Source organism: Hesperophylax consimilis, chromosome 29 (assembly GCF_061612785.1).
Source record: "Hesperophylax consimilis isolate HC1 chromosome 29, BYU_Hcon_1.0, whole genome shotgun sequence".
In the NCBI taxonomy this organism is placed as follows: domain Eukaryota; kingdom Metazoa; phylum Arthropoda; class Insecta; order Trichoptera; family Limnephilidae; genus Hesperophylax; species Hesperophylax consimilis.
Genome location: NC_142864.1, coordinates 9,004,258 through 9,027,729, shown reverse-complemented (window position 1 = coordinate 9,027,729; position 23,472 = coordinate 9,004,258). Strand labels below are relative to the sequence as shown.

Sequence of the window (23,472 nt, the reverse complement as noted above, 5' to 3'; positions counted from 1 at the left end):
TTTCCTTTCCTTGGTTGTTTACAGGTGAAAAAATATAATAAGCAATAATTATTGAATGAAATACTAGTACATATTGAATTATTTGGCGGGTTGGGAATAAAACGACGTAGGTTAGTGGTTCAGACCACTTGATCAGCAATCAAAAGGTGCGGGTTCAATTCTCGTCGGCGTAATTTATTTTTACTGAGGAGTCAGGAGATTTTTTCAATTTGTATGGATATTTCGGGCAAATATTTATTGCTAATAATAATTTACATTCTTTGCGAATCTCTACATTTTACCGACGCGATTTTACAAGGTTTTACGATACATACGCCACAGAGACCTCTTTTCTATGTCATTCAGTCTACTTTCACCCTTACACTTCCAGTTCCATGCTTCAATCCCTCAAAATCTCACAAAGGCAAACAAATTGTAGAAGTTATTATAATTAGTGTGTTGTAAATTTAAGGGGCAATAAAATTTGACTTTAATGACTTAAGGCTTATCGGGTTTTACAATCTACTTGCATCCTTCCTCTGCTAGTGCCATGCTTCACTGACATACATCAGGGTAGGTACCAGCACTCCAATGTGGACTGCTAGCTTCGCTTCTTTGGATATTTTTTGTTTGCGCCAACCGCGTCCATTCCTTCAGCGTCAGCCTCAGACTTTCCATCTTTCTCGTATTTTCATGCTACGAAACTGTACATAATGCTCTCCCAAAAAAAAATAACAGTAATGAATATATTTAAAACTAAAGTAAAATCATAGATGTGAGAATTGAGCGTAAATCAACAAGCAAACATTTTGAAGATAATGTTGACACCTAGAAACAAAATATAAAAAAAATACAGTTTGTGGCAAGCCTACGCACGACGGAAGTGAAACTTTTAGTATTCTTCTCTCTCTCTTTTCATTTCATATTATTATTATTCAGAATGCTGTACATTATAGTTTTAAAAAGCATAAATTTATTTATAGGCGTGTTGTTAACAAATGAACGTTTAACTAGATTCCTAATATTGACATAGTAGCATGTGATAAAAAAAATTAGAAGTTATAAAAATATGGGATTCAAACACGGGTCCTGCATAACGAGTGTCGAACGCTCTGCCTCTAGACCGTGAGAAGAGGTATCTCGCGTGACGAGAACCGCGTATACAATGTGTAATCCTATCACATAACGTCTCGTTAACGCTTTATATAGGGTCGAATCGAAGATATATCGGCAGTGTGAAGTCATACCTGTCGTTTTTCAAAATATTTCCGTATATTTGTCCGTTTTGGAAAAGATCTATCGTGTTTTAGCAGTCTCATACCCGTATGGAGTCTGGATTTGAAAAACATTTATAAATTTTGAAAAACTCACTTACGGCTGTGTTTTTTACTAAAAAAACTTGTCACGCACGTCTGCGAGGGTAATTAGTCGCGTTAGCGGCCTTGATTAGTAATTTCAATGATTCAAAATAAAAATAATTAATCAAAATACCGAGCGACTCTACTGGCTCGATTTGTAAGCTATATTTCGACCAAAATATCACATAGTCAAAATATCGAAAAGTCGCAGCACGAGAGCATTTTATCACTTTTCCTCGTATTAAAAAAATCACAAAAAGAAAAAAAAATAGTTAAAGCGGGGATCGAACCTCGGTTCTTCACGATAAGAGTCGGGCGCTCTGCCTCTAGACCGCGAAGCTGAGTTTGGAGAGTGACCTAAACTAGGTATATAATATTAGCTAGGCTCCTATAGCGAAATGATTACGGTTTTTCGTGACGGTCATGAGTCGGTTTTACTCCGGTCCTCGAAAATGCACAACGCGCGTAAAGAAGTTTCACTTCAAAATATTTAAAAAAAAACTACAGTCCTATTCATTGAAAATATTATAATCAAGGATATTTGCGGCACGTTCCAGCGTTGTAGATAATTTGAATAATGTCATTAAAAATCGAAAAGTTGTCAATTGCCAGGTACTTTCACACCTCCGTCTACCTTATGGCTTCCCCCTCCCCTACTTTAGCCTCACAGCATACTCATTTGGGGGTGCCATAATCTCACTAGCTCCAGACGGTTGATGGGAGCTGCTGGAACTCTCATAAGGTAGATGAAAATAAAAATAAAACAATTAATTTCATCTACCAAAAGCGACGAATTAAAATTTCAAAATTTAATGAGTCTCATTATACGAACATTATTTCAACAGAATCATATCAAATAGAAGACCTAATCAAAAAGCGTCCAATTCTCGTGAAATCTTCTTACTTTGTGTCGAGAAACGAATTAATTTACTGTCCCTCAATTAACGATGTATAAGCAAATCTTTGACGGTATAAACCATTGTACATTGTGGAGATACGACAATCTGTCAGGTATGAATATTAAGGTGAATTAATTAGATAATAAATTTGTCGAGCGAACAAATAGTACAAGTTAGAAATACTGATAAATACAATTTTCTTGACATGTCTATTGTAAACCGTAAGATAAACATTTATGAATTAACGCGTAGAGTTAGGTTAGGTTAAGTTAAGTGTGATCTATACTCTCTAGTGATTTGAAAGAATAGTTATGTCGTCAAATATGTTCACTTTTTGCGCCTGTTTTTAAATTTATATTTTCACTGTTGGACCCCGCAATGGTTCGATTACTGGTGTCTTTCTTGGGCGTCTCCGACTTTTTCCACCATTCACTACTGTAAACCACGATGTTACTGTTAAAAAATTACATTATTTCGACTTCAATTGACTCCATATCTCTTTCCAGTACAAAGATATTGCGTTAGGTATTCCTCACACGTCCCCGACTTATTTTACCATTCAAATCACTATCTAAATACTCCTGGCACTAATAAGAACTAACTTTGAAATTTGCATCGATATCGGTTGACCACTTTTCGAGTTTCGCTAGCCAACATAAGCCAGCTGAATTGTTGTTTATTGATTAATTTTTACGTACGTTTGGGACGTACACGACATACAGCTCTATTCCACACGCGTCATTACAAAACAAATGCAGCATTTACTGCTAAAATTTAAAATTGGCGTCATGTCAATAATATTATAAGCTATTCAATGCGCATACATATACATACACTAACACATACACCTATTCACTACACCCGTAACCAGTAATTACAACTGCCTTACTTAAGAAAAACTATTTCAAATTCGTTAAACTGCGTTTATGTTACACATTGTATAAAGACTGTAATAGTTTATATTCGAGTTGGTACTAATAAAAAATATCTTTAGCTGGGCTCCGAAAGAGCTGCTAACGTTTGATTTTCCGCAGACAAATTTCACAGACGTGAAATTCCGGTCTTGAAAAAGTTAGGTAATTTTGTACATATCCTTCAATTGACTGTTACCGAGTAAAATTAATGCGAATTCTATGAAAGTGACGTTTTTTAATAACCCAAAAGTTTTATGTATATGTTTGTCATCAATATCGTTACATATTTCAATAAAAATAAATTTAATAATTTTGAAAATTTAATGATACTTTATTTTATACGTATGAGTTATAACTCAAAGTTATCAATTATGTTTATATTTAGTATAAATAAATTTCTAAGAAAAAAATTAAAAAATATATTTTACTAGGAATACACGTTTAATGTTTTTTTTTTCCATGTACAGTTGATTATTTATTGTGAATAATTAATAATATAGACAGTTTCAAAATATGTAGAACGGGATAAAAATTAAAATACTACGTGATGTAGATTTACCAGTTTCCCACTTGTACAACGAGTTACCGTACACCGTGTATAACTCAAATAAATTATCTAATCTGCCTGCCAATCTAAAGTGCAATCTTTAGAGCACATGTGTAAATTGGAAATGCTGTTCTTGTTTTACCGGTATTTCAATGGGAGATGCTCCAATGAGCTAGCGTCATTAATCAGATTACTTCGGTACCGTTGACTAGTCAAGAAACATTTTTAACATGAGAACCGGTTTTTTATACGACATAAGTTCAACAGATCGGATGTGGACCGATTTGACGGCCTCTGTGTTTTCTCACTCCTATAACATAAGTATATTCAAGACCAATATTTACGTATAATATTTCTGCCTCTCGCTAACAAAACACGTCAAACGCGCGCCAAACATTTATATTTTGTTGACATTATTTATCTCATGAGAACGGGTCGTATATTTGACTCGTTCTAGAGTTCAACAGGTCTCTTCGAGAACTATTTTCACAAACTCATCTTCTCAAAATACCCTGCACACAGCAACCGCAAAGATGAGATAGGCCCGTTGGGAAATTATTTTGTCTGGAGTCGGTGGCCGAGTTGACATCGTGCTTGGGTCCCACCCAGGTGTAGCGTGTTCAATTTCTCGGCTGGCTAAGTCCTCCATCACAACACAAGCAATATTTTCAGCTTACTGTGGTGGTAGTAGGAGATTTTCAAATATTGTTAGGTTATTCGTAACCCGGGAAAAAAAATAAAAAAATAAAAAAGTAAAAAAAAAAAAATGTAAAAAAAAAAATAATTAAACTGTGCGATCTTATATTCTACGTTCTTTCTATAACCGTAAAATCTAATATCTCGCAATTTTTCATAACATTTAACGGATGCACTTGAAGTACACTCACTGGAAAAATAATTTAATACCCTTTCATCATACTTCACCCCGCTTTTCTCCGCAATATAACTTTTCCAACTGGATGTGGAAGTTTTCTGCCCGGTGAATCTATTCACCCGGTTCGCTCTATTGAATCTATTGACGGCTGAACTTATTTCTAATAATATTTTTCAATGCTAGAATCACGGTACGAGATAAACCGAGAGAATTTTTATCTTCAATAAATATTTTCCGCTCTAGAAAACTATTTTTTTTTAATTCTTCCTTGATCAATTCCTCGAACACTCGAAAGATAAATAATACTGATCGACCGAAACTAGAATTTCAGCCGAAAACGAAATTTGGATCCTATTCTACTTTAGGCCGAAACCGAAAGATATATATTTTTTTAGTATGCATTTATTTGAAATTAAATGTAATTTAATTTTCTTTATTATTGTTCTTTATACTCGTATTTCTATTTTTTCTAAATTTTACAAGTCAGAAATACTGATAAATACAATTTTCTTAACTTTTGTTTATGGATAAACGCGTAGAGTTCGGTAATGTTAGGTGCAGTGTGATCTATACTCTCAAGTGATTTGAAAAAATATGTTCACTTTTTGCGTCTGTTTTTAAATTTATATTGTCACTGGCGGATCCCACATTGCTTCGCTATTGCTGGTGTCTTTCTAGTGACTTTTTCCACCATTCTCTTTACTTATTTATTATTTATTTTTTTGGTACAATATTTTTTACATTTTAAGTTTTCCAGTAATGTAGGCCTCACTGGGTGGCTTGCCCGTGCTGAGGCCCGTGCTGAGGCCCGTGCTTCATTTTATAATATGAAAATATAATCTACATAATACATTTAAAGAGAAAATAATACATTTTAAATATAATCTTGTGTGTTTGTGAGTGATGTGTGTTTATATTGGTTTTGTGTGTTACGTGTAGGTTTTATTTTTATTTTATGCTATGAAATTTTGGTAATATTGTCTTTTTGTTCTTTAATCCATTTTGTAATTTTGTGTGTGAATTTATTTTTACTTTCCTTAATTTTAATTTCAAGTTTTACAATGTAACTGTAAATTAATTAAAATTAATAATTTAATTAAATTAATTTTTACTGTAAATTAATTTTTACTACAATGTTACTGTAAAAAAACTACATTACATCGACTTTAATTGACGCCATATCTCTTTAAAATATTTCTACTTGTGAGCCATATTTTCAGCGGTTACATGATAACTCAACACAGTGACAATTCAACACACTTTTAAAAAGTGATATAAAGTCATTAGAAACGATGAAAAAAAATTTTTTTTAACCTAACCTAACCTACATAACCCAGTTAATAAAGTTTTTGTTTCATCACTTTCTATGACTTTTTATAAATTTTTAAAGATGTGATGAATTATCATTGTGATGATTTATCCGGTTACCATTTTCAGCATATATCTGAATCTATTTGGGAATTTGCAATTTTTGATATTACTTGGTAACGTGTCGAACGTTTTGGGAACGACTTTCGAATTTTGGGTTTGACTGACAATTGTACCTTCCTCGCCAGGGACTGCAGTCAACCGCGCCAACAACCTCGCCAAATGAAGATCGGGTAGGACCGATATTTAATACGTATATTAACTGCCGTAATGTCATTCAATTTCAGAGAAATTTACATGTCCGCCTATGCCATCATGCATTTTCATAGACAACGAGTCTACCTGCTGAGTTTCAGCTCGATCGTATGTCGGGAAGTGGGATAATTATCGCTTTCATTGCAATGCATTATTTTTCATTTCAGTAAACTGAATTAATTACTCTTCAATATAATCCAAATGATATAAACTGCTTTTGAACTTTTCTGTATATTTACCAAAAGATAAATTAAAAGTTTAATAAATTCAACATTTATTTTGTTCCAGATTCCAGCACTTGAAGGAGATAATACGTACCGAGCGTGCGCGTGAATTACAGCAGCAGCGCGCCGCGGAAGAACTTGCCGCCCGAGCAGCCGCCCTTAAGGAAATCGCAGGCGGACAAAGGTAGGACACCAACCTTAACGATTGAATTGACGGTCTAATTCGACCTGTCGTTTTACTAAGATTACTGGATTATTTAAATTTAAATGGAATTTGTTCCTCGTTTTATATAGTTGATGCGAACCATAGACATTACTAAAGAGTAGACTTGCCCTTACGTAAAATCTGGGTATCGTTTCGATGAGTTGGAGCCAAAACCACGTCACCATCTTTTTGGTACCTGGAGACTTTGAATATATAACAACATCAATCTTACACTGAAATAATCGGACCATTAGCAGAAAAGTTAAGTTCGCTAAAGTAAGATAACGGTTTGCAGTGCAATCATTGTTTAACTTTTTTGCGCAGGGTTTGAATGTTCGTTTTCAACCGAACCATAATAATAATAATAAATAATACCTGGATGACTTTTATAGCGCCGTTTTTGTGCAAAAACACCTCAAGGGCGAACCATCCACATACACATCGGATTGCGTAGTGACGAAAAAATGAGTGAGGTTTAGAAAATTGTACTAAATAGTGTAACAAAACATTCAATTTTGAAACAGGCCCGAACTTTTGAAAAATCTAAAATACAATTTGTAGAGTTTTGTCTTAATTAGTTGGTTAAGAGTCCCAAAAAAATGTCAGTAACGTATAACTTTGACGTTAAATATAATATAGTAAATGGTTCGTTGGCCTTGTTACTTATTTTTTTGGGTTTTAATGGGGTCACCATCTAAAAAGGTTGCACCGAGAAAAATTACTAGTATTGGATATTGCTAATTTATTAATAATCCCTTAAAATTGTTCGTAATCGGTTAAAAACGGGATTTACAGAGTTGGCCCTATGCGAGCGCAATAGGAGCAGTCCGCGAATTGTCAAGGTGCCAAGTCGCTGATAATATTGTTGAAGTTGATAATATTATTGCCGAACACGTGTTCATAAATTCCATTCCCCGCCTTACTTCGCCACCGACTAGCCAGCTTCTGTGGCAGAACACGAAAATCAACAAACGTCATCTTCATTGCTGCTTTCAAGTGGCTCAGCTCTCCATTTAATGAACGAAGGATGCAGACGATCGAGAATCATTTAATTTAACTTTAACTTAATTTAACTTTAATCTAATTTAACTTCAATCTAATTTAACTTTAATCAATTTAAGTTTAATTAATTTGACATTAATTTAATTTAACTTCAATTTAATTTAAGATAACTCAAATTTTATTTAACTTTAATCTTTTTTTATGTAATGCTTTTTTGTGTTATCTTTCGGTACCTACCTATATATACAAATAAGATTTTTTTTAAATGAATATATATATTTTTTTTTTTTTTTTGATAGGAGGCTAGTGCGATCCCATATTACATGAGAGAAATGGGAATTATGACAAATAAAAATAAGATTAAAAAAAAGCCTGCTGGATTCAAATACAAATTCAATTTACTTTCGCATTTCGTTTTTTACATATTATCAAGTAAAATGTAGGTACATGAATGCATATATATTATTTGGTAAAAGTTTGTAACAGTCTGCAATCCCGGATTACCAACAAATTGAAGAGATTTTAAATCAATAAGCAATACTAATTTTTCTTCGCGTGAGAAATAATCCGGTTATTCTATGGTGATTATTTAAGTATTTTTGGTGATGATCTGGCTTGTAGTCACACAGACCATCAGGGAAATTAATTCCCTATGAAAAAATGGATTGATTATTAAATTCACTCTGCAGGAGAAGTAACAACTTATAATCCAGCCACCAAATACATAAAAACAGAAGACTCACCAGAAATATCACTCGCATTGAGTTTAGCTCCTTAATCTTCAAATTCGGCAGCGGACTGGTGATCGGCTCAATAATATTTGCATTCGCAGTATGAAATTATAATCTGTCACCACCAGCTCTCAGGAGAGTGGAATTTAGAATAATAAAAGAATCAACACATTGTAATTCTAAAGTAGTCACTTTATTGTGACAAAAAATATTTTAATCCTTTTAGTCTTAAATCGACCTCTTTTGACAAACGATATAATTCGGATGAATCCATCTGATTAATGAAAAGATGACTGTAATTCATTATCACTCACCTGCAGAGCAAAATCTATACAAAACTGATCAGAGATATCTCTTCTGTCCACTATTTTTAATTTTAAAATTTTTATTTAAAACTAATTTTAAGTCTACTGCTTTTCCAATTTTGCTGACCCAAATGTGATGCAAGATGCGCCCACGCAAGTTTTCTAGAATTGTATCTTCTCTGGGATTATTATAAATTTCCATAATATAAATACGTACGAGTATATACGATACCGTGTTGCCCGCTTCAATCCTCTAAGAGCTGGTATTACAGTATTTATTTCAAAAGGATTTCTGCATTTAGTGTTGGTGAAGTCGTCAATTACCGGATACTATTAGCCCCGTCGCCTTCATTATCATTGATGGGTTTTATGAATTTTAATTGCCTCCGTAATTAGGCACGCTCTGCGCGTTTTGGGTCTTCCCTGAACTTCAGGAACTTGCCTTAAGAGCAAATCATGAGAGCCAAATCTGCTCCAAACGAAGATAGAATTTAACAAGAGTCTTAAGACTGCGCTTGACTTATGTTTACCAGCATCAAAATCTTCGATTATACATATGCCCTGGGCCTCGATTCTCGACGAAGTCATTCCATCCGAACAACGAGTGGTTCGACACACTCGTTGTTCGAGTGGAATGACTTTTGACGTTTGGCGTATGTAATTATGTACCTTCGACGAGACTCAAGAATAAGAACGTCGACCAATGTATGTAGATGGTTTTCCAATAAAAGGTGTTATTTTGATATTTAATCGTAAAAGATCAATGGTTTCGTTGCTTGTGTGGCACGTAGTGTCGTTTTGTTGAAAGTAAACGCTGTCCAAATCAATATCATCCAATTCCGGCCATGAAAAATCATTAATCATCTCTCGATAGCGCAATCCATTAGCCGTAACTGTTGCTCCAGCCTCATTTTCGAAAAAGTAAGGTCCAATGACTCCGCCGGACCATAAACCGCACCAAACAGTCACACGTTGAAAATAAAGAGGCTTTTCAACAATAAATCTTGGGTTTTCCGAGCCCCAGATGCGACAATTTTGCTTTTTGACGAAGCCACCGAGGTGGAAATGGGCCTCATCACTAAAGATGATTTGCATTTGATTCACTCAAGTGAATTTTAATAATTTCAATGTGTTGTTGAAGCGTGTATCGTTTCATATTTATTAATGACATAGTTTTTACTTGTCAAATGTTAAAAAATGACAGCTTCAAAAGTAACATTTACCGAAATAGCAGGCTATTCAAAATAACACCTCTTATTGGAAATCCCTGTACTTTCGACGGCGATTGCGAGCGGCCTCGGTGGGAGAATCGATTCCCTGATATCAACACTATAATGTTATCCAAAAAGTTGGCTGAAGAAGGAGGTATAAACGGCATAATACAGGATGGCTGATGAAGGAGGTATACACGGCATAATACAGGTTGGCTGAAGAAGGAGATATACACGGCATAATACAGGTTGGCTGAAGAAGGAGGTATACACGGCATAATACAGGTTGGCTGAAGAAGGAGGTATACACGGCATAATATAGGTTGGCTGAAGAAGGAGGTATACACGGCATAATACAGGATGGCTGAAGAAGGAGGTATACACGGCATAATACAGGTTGGCTGAAGAAGGAGGTATACACGGCATAATACAGGTTGGCTGAAGAAGGAGGTATACACGGCATAATACAGGTTGGCTGAAGAAGGAGGTGTGCACGGCATAATGCAGGTTGGCTGAAGAAGGAGGTATACACGGCATAATACAGGTCGGCTGAAGAAGGAGGTATACACGGCATAATACAGGTTGGCTGAAGAAGGAGGTATACACGGCATAATACAGTGAAAAATCGTATCAAATTATTCAGTTTGGTTTTTAATTATTGAGTATTTTCGCCTCAAATTAAAGTTTTGTATGTAAATTTGTATAATAATTGAGATACAAAATGAATTTATTATCATTTATTTAACCTTGATTGTTTCTCTTCCTAACATGATCAGTAGTATCAACCCTCAACAATCTTATACTGTATCATGTTGTGTTATGTTGTGTTGTGTTAGCAGTGTTTGTCGTGTTGTCTCATGTTGGGCCGTGGGAGTTCCGATGGCAATATTGTACCGAGACGGCAATGCCGAGATGTTCGATTTCTTTAAGCAAATATTTTTCATCCATTCGCACAAACCTATTCAGCAGTTTACCAGTAACAAAACTGATTTTTTTTAAATAATTTTTTTGCCTTTTGTAAGAATAAGCGTCTCAAGGTGATATAAAGGATTTAACAACAACCTTTTTTTAAATAAATATATATGAAATTCACTTTTTTTAGGGAATGAATTAATGCAAACCTTAGAAGCATAATTTAACACACTTCCCGATATCCGATCGAGCTGAAACTCTGCAGATGATCTCGTTATCGATTACAATGCATTATATTTTAGTGGCAATTACATGCACACATCCGGGCATCCTGATATACGCATATCTCTGAAATCGATGACGTTATAGCAGTTAATATAGGAATTACACTTGGCGAATTTGGTAGAGTTGTAGATTCAAGTTTATGGGTACGAAGGTACCATAAACCTTTACAAATAGAAGTAAAGGACCTGCTTATTATAGACAGCAAAAAATACCTTGGATTACATATTGATAAACATGTGACATTTAAACAAAAGCTAGAAAAATTAAAAGCAAAAATTATCCCACTAATTGGTGTATTTGGTAGAATTGCCCATCTCCTACCAACAGAGGTAAAGAGGGGCTTATACTTTAGTTTAATCCAGTGCCATCTAAATTATTTGATAGAAATGTGGGGAAACACATACATTATATACCTAAATGATTTACAAACAATACAGAACAAAGTTATTAAAAAACTCTTCAATTATAACCCGGACACTCCCACAAAATAACTATATCAAGAAATGAAACTCTTGAAAATAAGAAAATTGTACGAAAACAACAAAAAATGCCTCCTAATCAAAATGGACTTATACAAACAAACACAACATTTAAACAAACGTCACAAGTACACAAACATTATACTAGGCAACATAACAAATTGTACACACATGCTGTAAGGACTGAAAGTGGTAAAAGAGGCATTGGCCACGAGGGTGTACAAATATACAATCTCCTTCCAGATAACCTTAAAATGGAGAATATAAATGTATTTAAAAAAACTTTTTAATCTTAAGTTATCAGAACAAAATTAGAAACCTACTTGTATGTGCCTACTTATTTAAGTTAAGAAAGTGAAATTTAAATTTCTTTTAACTTAATAATTAAAATAAAAATAAAAAGGTTCAATACTTGACCAAACCAAATTGTGGAAAACGACAATTTTGAGTTGGCTGAGTTGACCCGGGTTTATTTTTGAACAAAAAGTTGCTTGATATGGGCTTAAATCTTGTTGAGTGACCAAATCTGAATGTCCGGGTACTTTACAACCTTCCTCCTTCCCTATCACTACACCCTTAAGCCTGAAAATTATTGATTTGGAGACTGATAAAAAGGTTGCGGAATACTGTCATAAAGCATAAATATGTACGGCCACGCCAAACAGCCCGACTACCTCCCTAAATTTCCGATATTAAAACATCCCGCAAGTTGCGAAGGAATTCTCGCGTGGGCGCCTCGGAGCTCGTGCTTAGTACCAAACCACTATAAACTGTAGCTGCTTCAACAGCCCTTAAGGAGAGGGGAGGGGAGGCGCGCGAATTACGGGGGTGGAAATACCCCAATATACGGTACGTCCCAAACGTTCGAATTTTAACAAGATCTGTTTTCAATTTTTGATAGATTTTTAGATTTCAGCTATTTCAGCAAGCCCCACATAAGAGATTTTAATTGCAGCAACAGTTGCAAATTTTTTCTTTTTTTAAAAAAGTCTCCCAGGTGTCGCGTCAATCGTGTGTCACTCACTCACATGGAGGTGCGCAATGAATTTTTATACACGCATTTATTGGTGTTCTGAAAGATAAATGAAAAATGAAATAAATAAATTTAAAAGAAATTCAAATTTTGCCCATCGACGAAAGAAAGACGTTTTCACGCAATAAACTGTATTTGAATTTCAATTTTGGTTTAATGAATGAATTAATGCAAATCTTGGCATATATTTTTTTTTTTTTTTTTTTATTATTTAATAAATGTTTACAAGTTACATGTTTAGACATTTTTTAACTACCATACTAGGCTAATGCCCGTGTTGTGGTAGTTATACATGAAATAATAATAACAATGACATAAAAGAACTAAAAAATACTTATAGTAAAATAAGTTTGTAAGTATAAATCATAATGAAGTAATAATAAAAATAACTTAGAAGAACTAAAAAATACTATTTTATAGAAACATAAGAAAGAATTAGAGAAAAAAAAAGAAAAACAAATTTAATGATAAATAAAACTAAAAACAAGTAAATTAAAATTAATAGTAAACTGAAAAATAAAGAAAAAGTATATGTATATTAAAAAGATACAAATAAAAATTAAAAATATTAAACATTAAGATTAAAATTTAAACATAATTAATATAGATTGTTTAATGCATATAATTGTTCGTGTGCAAGTTTATTTATCTTAGGTATTATCTATAAGACAACATGTTTATGTTCAACACTTAATTTTAATTTTCGTGATATGAGACAAGTTGGAAAATAAGTTTTTAATTTTTTTTGTGTTAGGAACTCATATAATCTTTAAAGAAAGGTCGTCCCCTTTCAAATATCCATTGATGTACACGAGCAGTAAATATGGATATAGAATAACTTGACTTTAAGTCGGTACTCAATGCATTGTATATTTTAGGCGCGATGAACCAGAATTGCCGTTGAGCGAAAGAGGTTTTAGTTTGAGGAACAACGCAACGCAGGTTTGATAAAAAGCGGGTGTGAGCTTGGTGTTGTGGAGCCAACAGTAGGTTATTTTTTCGTATGTAACAAATGCTTACCTTAGTAAATAACTGTCGTATATCTAAGACCCTGATTTTAGCAAAGAGTTCATTAGAGGGATGGGTAGGTTGGCATTTAAATATAATTCTCAAAATTAGTTTTTGAACTGTAATAATAGGATTAATAATGGATTCAGCACAACCACCCCATCTCACTATACCATACGTTGCTATAGATTGGAAAAGGGCAAAATATACGCTTCTTAAAGTCTGTAAATCAAGGATGGACCTAAGGGAGCAGAATACATGGCAGAGTTTACGAAGTTTGTTTACTGTGTCACTGATATGGGCTTCCCACCGTAGTTGGTTGTCTATGATTATTCCCAAATATTTAACTGCATTTGATGATTTAAGGGTAGAACACGTGCAATTTATATTAGGTGTGAATTCGTGAGTGTGTAAATTGAGTGAATACGAGTGAATAATAGGTTTAGGGCAGTTGTTGGGTACATTATGTTTGCGGATGGAAAATGTCATATATTGGGTTTTGTCGATGTTAAGTGTGAGGAGGTTTGTATCCAGCCAACTTTTTACTTTTAATAGACCATTATTAGCTTTGTTAGTGACTGATTCCCATGTTACATCTTCAAATATTAGAACAGTGTCATCGGCAAATGATAATATTTTACCTCTAATATTCATGGCACAAAGTGAGTTTATGTATACAAGAAATAAAATTGGTCCTAGTATACTGCCTTGAGGTACACCAAAGGACATAGGTAATTTTTCGCTTATATGTGTTTTGTCAGAGTGGATGAGAGTTTGTTGTGTTCGGTTCATTAGATAGTTTTCAAACCATGTGTAGGCTACTCCTGTTATTCCAACCCGATGTAGTTTTTTTAGCAGTAAGGCATGAGAGACCGTATCAAATGCTTTCGCAAGATCGAGAAAGACAGCCAGTGGTTTGCGACCAATGTCAAGATTATAGGAAACGATTTTCCGAAACCTTTGCGAAAGCCATATTGGTTGTCTGATAATATGTTGTTATCTTCGAGGAACTTACAGAGTCTATGTTTCACAGCTTTTTCTATAATTTTAGATATTGTGCTTAGTAAGGATATCGGTCGGTAGTTATTTACAGATAATTTGTCACCTGCTTTGAAGATTGGGATTATTGTAGCCTGTTTTAAGGAGTTAGGAAAAGTACCAGTTTTGAAGCTTGAGTTGATTATGTGTTTAAGAGGGGGGGCGATAAATTTATGGAGGTGTTTAATAATTTTTGCTGAGATGTGATCTATTCCGGTGGAGTTACTGTTTTTGAGTAATATATATTAAATTAACAGATTTCCCAGTATCTAATTGAGCTGAAACTCGGCAGATAGTCTCGTTGTCAATGACAATTATTTCTATCAACTAGTGGCAATCACACAGACATACAAGGACAATGTTAATACATTCTATCAATTGGTGGCAATCACGCAATAATACGAGGACAATGACAATGCATTCTATCTACTGGATGTATTTTAAAATATTACAAAATCACCAACAACAATTAACTGAGATATAAATCCGAAATTTTGGACGCTGTAATGCAATTTAATACATAGTTGTGAACAAGAACATCACATGAAGCAAGTAACTGACCATAAACGCAAAGTAAACGGGTGACAGGGCCTGACACGGGGTAACAAGTCAATTTAGCTAAATTCCCTGGCAATTTTGCTAAATTGACCTGCAACCCGCATGTGCGAGCATGTGAACTATCCAGTGTCTGTTTGCACTTAACCGTTGTCCGCTCGTTCAAAACACATTGCATGCACATTTAGAGTGATGCGTTGAGTTCATTTAGTGTCAGGACTGCCCGATGTGGTTGCTAAATTGATACGTTTTCTGCGAGCCATGTTCACTTTACCTGACCACTTTCAGTAGACACATAGCTCACAGGTATTATCGATATACGAAAACATAAATGGCCTCCCTACTACCGGACAAATTCATGTAAGTATTGCGCAACATGTTAACGATTCAATCAAAGATTTAGGCAATAAATAGCCAATATATTCTACATACAGACTTCATCAGAATTTACACCTGATGATGAACACTTTAACGCTCTCCAAAATGTTGCCTAATGAAGAAGTAATCGCAACACGATAACGCAAAAATTGATCACGATAATACTTTTGGCCGTGAGAATCTCAAATCATTTCAAATGTGGATCGTAGACAGCATCGTAGATATGCAGACCATTCATTATTATTAATTAGCGTGATAGTAACATCGATTTTCGATAAGTTATTGAAAAAAATCTGAAGTTGACAATTAATTTTGGCGAAAGTTACAAAAATAGAATTAAAAAAAACTGATATTAGTTCGGATCCGGCTCGAAGGACCACTTTTATAATGCTAACTTTAGACAGCGGCTGTTCATTGCCTATGATAAGTCAAAATGTTTTAAAACACCATACCTAAATCAAAGCATTTTTTAAAACAGGCTAGCAATAAAAAAAAACAGTCTTGCAAAGCATCCAAAACATATTCTGTAAAGTTGTTAAATGAAATTCGATTAAAAATTTCTAAAATGTTCATCGCAGCTGTGATTTTATTTGTAGATCCTTTGAGTTTTATTTATCTTAGAATTAACATGGTTAACTTCCTTTCATAAAAAGACCGGCACACAGCATCCCTAAAGATGGCATAGGCCCCGTGGGGAATTTTTTTCCTCAGCTCCTGTGTGGAGCTAATTTTTAAAAAAGACGTTAGCGCAATTTGTTCAGTTCGGCAGTTTATACGCACCCTAATAGAGCCCTTGTCCGTAATAATTTTGTGTTTAGCAAAACTATCGTTGTTGAGTTACTTGTGGAATAATTTTAGGTACATTATTCGGAAAACCCAAGAGTTATTGTTGAAAAGCATCTCTATCCTCAACGTGTGACTGTTTGGTGGCGGTTTATGGTCCGGCGAAGTCATTGGACCTTACTTTTTTTCGAAAATGAGGCTGGAGCAACAGTTATGGTGAATGGATTGCGCTATCGAGAGATGATTAATGATTTTTTATGGCCGGAATTGGATGGTATTGATCTGGACAACGTTTACTTTCAACAAAACGGCGCTACGTGCCACACAAGCAACGAAACTATAGATCTTTTACGATTGAATATCAAAATAACACCTCTTATTGGAAAACCCTGTATAATATGCCTGTAGCAGCATCAATAATTGCAAATAAAATAAAATGAATAAGTTTGTATGCGATGAATAAATGATAAATGTACGTTTATTGCGACCAAGAAACCTATGGTTTTTAAACATGTCGAACCTTTTTGATTAAATAGTGGTGTATACAAAGTTATTCATTTTATTTAAATATAAAATATTGATTTGTTGAAGAACGTTGTCAAATGTTGTTTGTCAAAATCACTGGGCGTGGTTTAATTCTTAGAATAAAGGGAGAAAACGGAAATATTATGGCTTCAAATGGAGATACATCAAAGTCAAGAAGCTAAACGATACAGGAAAGTGATGTTTGTTTAAAATATAACCCTCCTTTTTACTCGTTGTAACAAGTTTGTGGAAAAATATTGTAAGTTGATCTCATGACAATATCTCGAACAAAAATCGTTTGATTTTTCATGTTTTGATTTGCTTACTCCCAAGTACAGCGGTATCGTATGTACGAGAAAATGATTGCATCTGCATCGGAAAATTTATTATCATATTTATTGCACAGGTTTAAAATATCAACATATGTGTAAAAGCAATTGTATATTTTTAACAATGAATTAATAGCATTATTTTAAAGCTTTCGTTTCGTCATTTATCTATTAAAAAGAACGTCGCAAAATTCCAATGCAAATGACACAAATCCGAAGTCCTGTGAGTAAAAGTACGGTATTTATTTACAGGAATGTCTCATGTGACCTATTGGAAAGATCGCAATAGAGATAAAAAATCTGAATATTATTAGCTTTCGTCTATAATTACATTTATAACACTCATTATTCTGGTAAAATGGTAAAATTTGAATGAATATAGTTTTGCTAAAAAACAAGTAAGTTATAACGAAAATAGTACCATTGGCATTGCAAGTAATGTTAGTTAAAAAATACAACAAAAAAATGTAAACAATTTGTTCGAAGCAAATGTTTTAAAAATAAAAGAGAATGATAATAATGCAGCTGAAAGTATTGAGAAATTGTACATGTATCTCTTTTGTATTACTATACTATCTGTTAATGGCTACCTCTCTTCGGTCCGAATAGAATATCTGCAGATACAAGAGACAATTATTGTATCCCCGGCGGGCCATTGAAAATGATTTGGAGGGGTCTCCTTAGATGCCATTTGGGTGAACTCATTCAGAACGGACATTCGCAAGGACGAAGGGACAATGTAGATAATGGAATTCAAAAGGTATTTAATAAGAATATATATTGATTAATCACATTTGTCAGGTTGTTTTGTAGGCAAATACCTGAAATTATTTCATAATTAACACATTTACTTAATGCATGTATTATTATTATTATTATTTTATAGACGGTCTATCAAAGTGAAATCGATAACTTTACAATATCGGGTATTCCCGAGCACAGTCGCGCTGTTGGTAGACAGACCAATATTGATAACGCAATACATAATAAATCGGGTTCCATGAAAACTCAATACAGTGACAATTCAATACACCTTGAAAAAGTGATATATTTATTTATTTGTTTTTTTTTTTAAATTTTATATATTATAGAAACAAACAGTACGTGATTTACAGAGATTAAATAATATACAGGAATAAGATACTTCATGTTGTGTACACCTATTATATGTTTCCTTGTAATGTCTGCTAAGTGGTATGTTTGTTCCTTAATTACCAGGTGACGTGTGTAGTATATGGGTGTGTGTGTCTGTATGTATGCGCATTGAACAGTTTAAATTATTGACACGATGCCACGTTTGAATTTGGGCAGTGAATCCGAAAAAATGTCAATGTTAGAGTTAAGACAAATATTATTTAGAGTATGAAGATTGGTTAATTGGCGAATTAGATGCTGCATTTGTTTTGTAGTTAAGCGTGTGGAATAGCACTGTATGTTAAAGTTAATAAGGGACAGAAGTTCGGTACAGTCAATGTCATTGTTTAAAATTCTGTGTATAAATATTGAGTCAGCTACTGCTCGTCTTTGCTGCAAAGTTTCAAATGTACACTCAAAGTTATTGTTGAATTTGTAGGTAATATATTTTATAAATTTGTTTTCGATACGTTCTATACTATCTATGTAAAGTTTATATTGTGAATTCCATATTGGCGATGCATATTCCAGTGTACTTCTGACTAATGCTTTACTTATACGAAACACGAAACCAAACATAAAGTCATTGAAAGCGGAAGATAAAAAAACTAACCTATGTAACCTTTACCAACTAATGATATACTTACTCATTCTGTTTCGTAAGAGAATTTTTTATTTTAATAAAGATAAATAAACGAAAAATTGCCTTTCAAATACGATGAAATAATTGATTCATTACTTTTTGAATCTGAAGATACAGATTTCGTTCATTCAAAGAAAATTATTTTTTTAATGTAATGATTTCTGAAATTGGAAATTCATTTTTTGAAACGAAAATCATTGCGTTGGAGTAAAGCGTCGATTTCCATGAAATAATAATAAAATTAATGTCACCTTTTTGATTTTCAATTGGTATTAAGGATTCATTCAATTTTATTCTCAAAGCAAAAATACCCCCGTAATATGTAAGCGTTTAAAATGATATTTTTATATGCGTGGGAAGAGTTAAATTTTCTTTGAGAAACGAAATTTAAATTGATTGATATATGAAATGTTAAGTACCCACTCTTTTCCAAAATATGATGTTTAAGCGCAGACCGGTGAAATATTACAGAATGGTCTGAATTCTTAACAAATATTTTTCAATTTTGAAAATGACAAATAAAATAATGTTCTGTTATTATATTATACTAACTGACGTGCACCCGGCGTTACTCGGAGTCTTATAAATAGTTTGGGGTAAAGTTTTGAAGCTGTGAGGCCTTTTTTTAGATACACAATTATGTAGTACATTATTTTGATGTTTCTGATAAGGATTAACCAGCGTTGTCAATGTTCATGATGTGACAAGGTCTATGTTTGCCAGACAGAGCGGACTATTTCCAAAAGGATTTCAGAACACTTTCGAGCATGTAAACTCTGCCATCCTGACAAATCGGCAATTTCCAAGCATTTTATTGAAACTGGCCATTGCTTTGGATTTGTTCCTGAAGTCCTGGGAAGACCCAAAACCCACAGGGCTCGCCTAATTACAGAAGCAATCGAAATTCACAAAAATCCCATTAATATTAATAGAGACGACGGAGCTTAGCTCAATAGTTCTTGGTATCCGGTAATTGACGGCTACACCAAAGCTAAACGCAGAAAACCATTTTAAATTTTACGGTAAAACCAGCTCGTAGAGTAGTGAGCTGGCAACACGGTATCGCACAGGCGTACTTAAACACACTTTTCACCACTATCAATTACGCATCTGCCCTGATGATAGTCACTGTAACGTTTTCCAAAACGTTGGCTAAAGAAGGAGTTAGCACAATACGGTATAACACCCCAAAAACAAATAACCAAAATCTATTAAAATCCGTTGCATTGAATACTTCACACAATCAGTTTTAATTTTCAAAAGGACACTTAAATTCAAAGCAAATTTTATTTCATTAAACCATATAACTATAAACCTAGTTTTTGTGTCATCAATTTGAATGACTTTACGAGTATATCACCTTTTAAAGGTGTATTGAATTGTCATTTTGAGGAGTTATCATGGAACCATCAAAACTATTGAAAATTTCAATCGAAGTCATTCTTATGTGTTCTTTCGGTATGGTATTTATGGTTACTTTTTGAATTGTGTTCACGTTGGTCGTAACTCGGCGATAGTTGGCATGTTATCACATCATGTTCATCTTTGTTACCATTATTTATTTATTGTGAAAAATGGTGGAACCAATTACATTTCACAAATTTACAATTAGTAATATAAAATCAGCAAAAAATATTCATTACACTCATGATGTTTAACTGAAAACTGTCTACCTTAGAAGAAAGGTGGCTTCAGAATATAGTCATTCATTCAAAGGCATGATCAATGGTAAATTGGTCCTGCCTCTTGGAAAAAAAAAAAAAAAACCTGTACTGCCTAGCTCTGGTAAAGTAATCAGAAATATAAAACGTAATATGTTCCAGAACATCAGGATTGTAAATGTGTCCATTGGAAACTTATGTATTACTAACACCATTGCAATTTTCCTAACGTCTAGACCAGAGTTCCCCAAACATTTTGTCTCTTAGAACACGTTCCAGTTTTTTCTCTGCTTTGGTTAGACTTCCTGATTTGCTAATTTTTAAGACCGTAATTTAGATAGATTTCCTCTAGATTTCAGAATAGGTTTGTGTCTACACTGGGTTCCCCACAATATTTTCAAATCCATGGAGAGGGAATGGCTAGATAATTTCAGAAAAGATATTACATCTCATCCACTCCCAATCTTTTTTTTCATCGACATGAACCCCTAGTAGGTCTATACTGACCCATGGTCGATATAAATCACTTTGGGAATGGCTGGTCTAGACGATCTAGTCCTAGCATTCTAGCGATAAAAGGGTTGTAAAGGGATACAACAGAGGGTAATGCTCAAACTTTCGCACGTAAAGTTATCGCATTAACTTTTTTGCACCTTTTCTACGTCGTTTGAGTAGGAAAGGTGCAAAAAGAGGTATTTTGCGAATAGAAATCGTTAAAATAATAAAAACGATAGAAAATTAACCATAAATTGAGGTAGCAGGCATTTTAGAATTATTTCATCAGTGAAGAAGCAACTATTCCAAACATACTGCATGAGCTTTAACACTAGCGAACTATGGATAAAATACACACAAGGCGTCATGAACACACTCCGAGTACAGTATAACCACGCATACAGGGCGTTGTTCGGCCTCCCTTGGCGATGCAGCGCCTCACAGATGTTCGCAGAGGAAAGGGTGCAAAGGTTTAGCCGGGACGAGTCAGCCTACCGAAGATCGGAAAACACTATTGTGCAGGCCGTTGCCCGGTGGCAAGACGTGCCCCTACACCATAGATGGAGAATTTAATACAAGCCACAGTATTCATAGTACAAGTGATAAATATTATTGTATTATATCAATATCACGTTATGTATTTATTTAGATGTTTTAAGATGGCAGTCAGAGTATTACACTCATCGCTCTGTTGAGCTGAAATAAAAAAAAAACATTATTATTATTTCCATAATAGCTGACGTGGACCCGGCGTTGTTGGGGGGTATCCTTAAGAGATATACATGTACCACAGTGAACTTTTCTGTAGTTCTTTTAAGACATACAATTCTGTACTACATTATTTTGATTTATCTCATAAGGTTTAGCCAGCGTTAACAATGTAGTTCACGAAAACATATTTTTACCACTTGATTATAAAACATACTTTTCTCTACATTTTATGAGTATAATATGTATGTTTTAAATATGCAAACCTTTCAAAAGAAATTTTCTAAATGATAGAGAAAACTGTATCAAAATCCGTTGCGTAGTTCAGAAGAACTAAGCGCACAAACAGAGAGACGCGGATAGCGACTTTATTTTAGACTATTTAGAGATTAAGGTCCGTTAAGTTACAATTTTTATTACTCCATCAATGCGAAATATTTATTTTTAAGGCGTGGGCAGCGAAACAAAAGTATTTCATAAACCTGCACGGTTTTGAAATTTCCAATTCACATTTCCCCGAAAATCCACCTGAAAGTTAATGGCTTCGTTAGCGACAACCTACAGTACTAAGAAAGCTATTGAATTTCTTTACAGACTCGTTTAAGAGACGACCAAACCCACTCTGTTTGATGTGAGACGTTAACAAACACATAACGTATTCAATTAAATTGTGAAAAATTAACTCATTTATCATATTTTGAATGTCAAACGCAATATTCGAGTAGGAAACAGCAAAAAATCTCATTTAGTCAAATATTAAATTGTGCAAATTAACTTATTTACCATATTTTAAATTTCGAACGCAATATTCGAGTAGGAAACAACAAAAAATCTCATTTAGTCAAATATTAAATTTTGCAAATTAACTTATTTACCATATTTTGAATTTTGAACGCTATATTCGAGTAGGAAACAAAAAAATCTCATTTAGTCAAATATTAAATGGTGCAAATTAACTTATTTACATATTTTGATTTTCGAACGCAATATTCGAGAAGGAAACAACAATAAATTTGCTGTAGTCAAAAATTAAATTGTGCAAATTAACCGTGAAAAATCGCGTTAAAATTAAAAATAATATTTAAAACCTCAGGGCCCTGGTATATTTTGTCAGAAGTTCTGAGCATTTCTGCTTTGCGATAAAATCCAAATAAATGGATTATTTCTAAACGTATCCGAAATACGCTTTCAAATTTTATTATTAGAAATCAACTTTTTTTTAAAATATCAAAATTTTTAATGCAAACGTAAAAAAATAGCCCACCATACGTTTTTTGTAACTAAAATTCCACACATATTTTATAAGACTAATGTATTACAAACGTTGTGGCACCTCTTTTTTATATTTTATTTTTTAATTGCGGTCGGAAAAAGTTTCACAAAGTTTCACATAGTTGTACATTTGAATTCTTCTGTGGTTAACTTCAGAATCTAAAAAGGATGCTTTATTTCTACTGGCTCTAGACGATTGAGAGAAGTTGGGACTGAATAACCATTTTTTATTTAATTCAAGTATTCCCTGCACAAAGATGGTACAAGCTGCTAGGGATATAATTTCCCCGCGGCCTGAGTTTGGAGTAAATATTTTTAAAATAGTAATTAAAAACTCTACAGAATTCCAAAATAATTCGTTA

At 33.7% G+C, this 23,472-nt stretch overlaps 1 protein-coding gene across 1 annotated transcript in view; it reads left to right on the top strand.

Annotated features, from left to right (window-relative positions):
* The window catches only part of LOC149409854 (uncharacterized), a 357,579-nt gene that overhangs the window by 238,156 nt on the left and 95,951 nt on the right, over nt 1–23,472 (top strand). Inside the window, exon 6 of the mRNA XM_089649364.1 lies at nt 6,483–6,602. Within this exon, the coding sequence (XP_089505490.1) occupies nt 6,483–6,602 (120 nt within the window). The remainder of the gene's footprint in view (nt 1–6,482; nt 6,603–23,472) is intronic.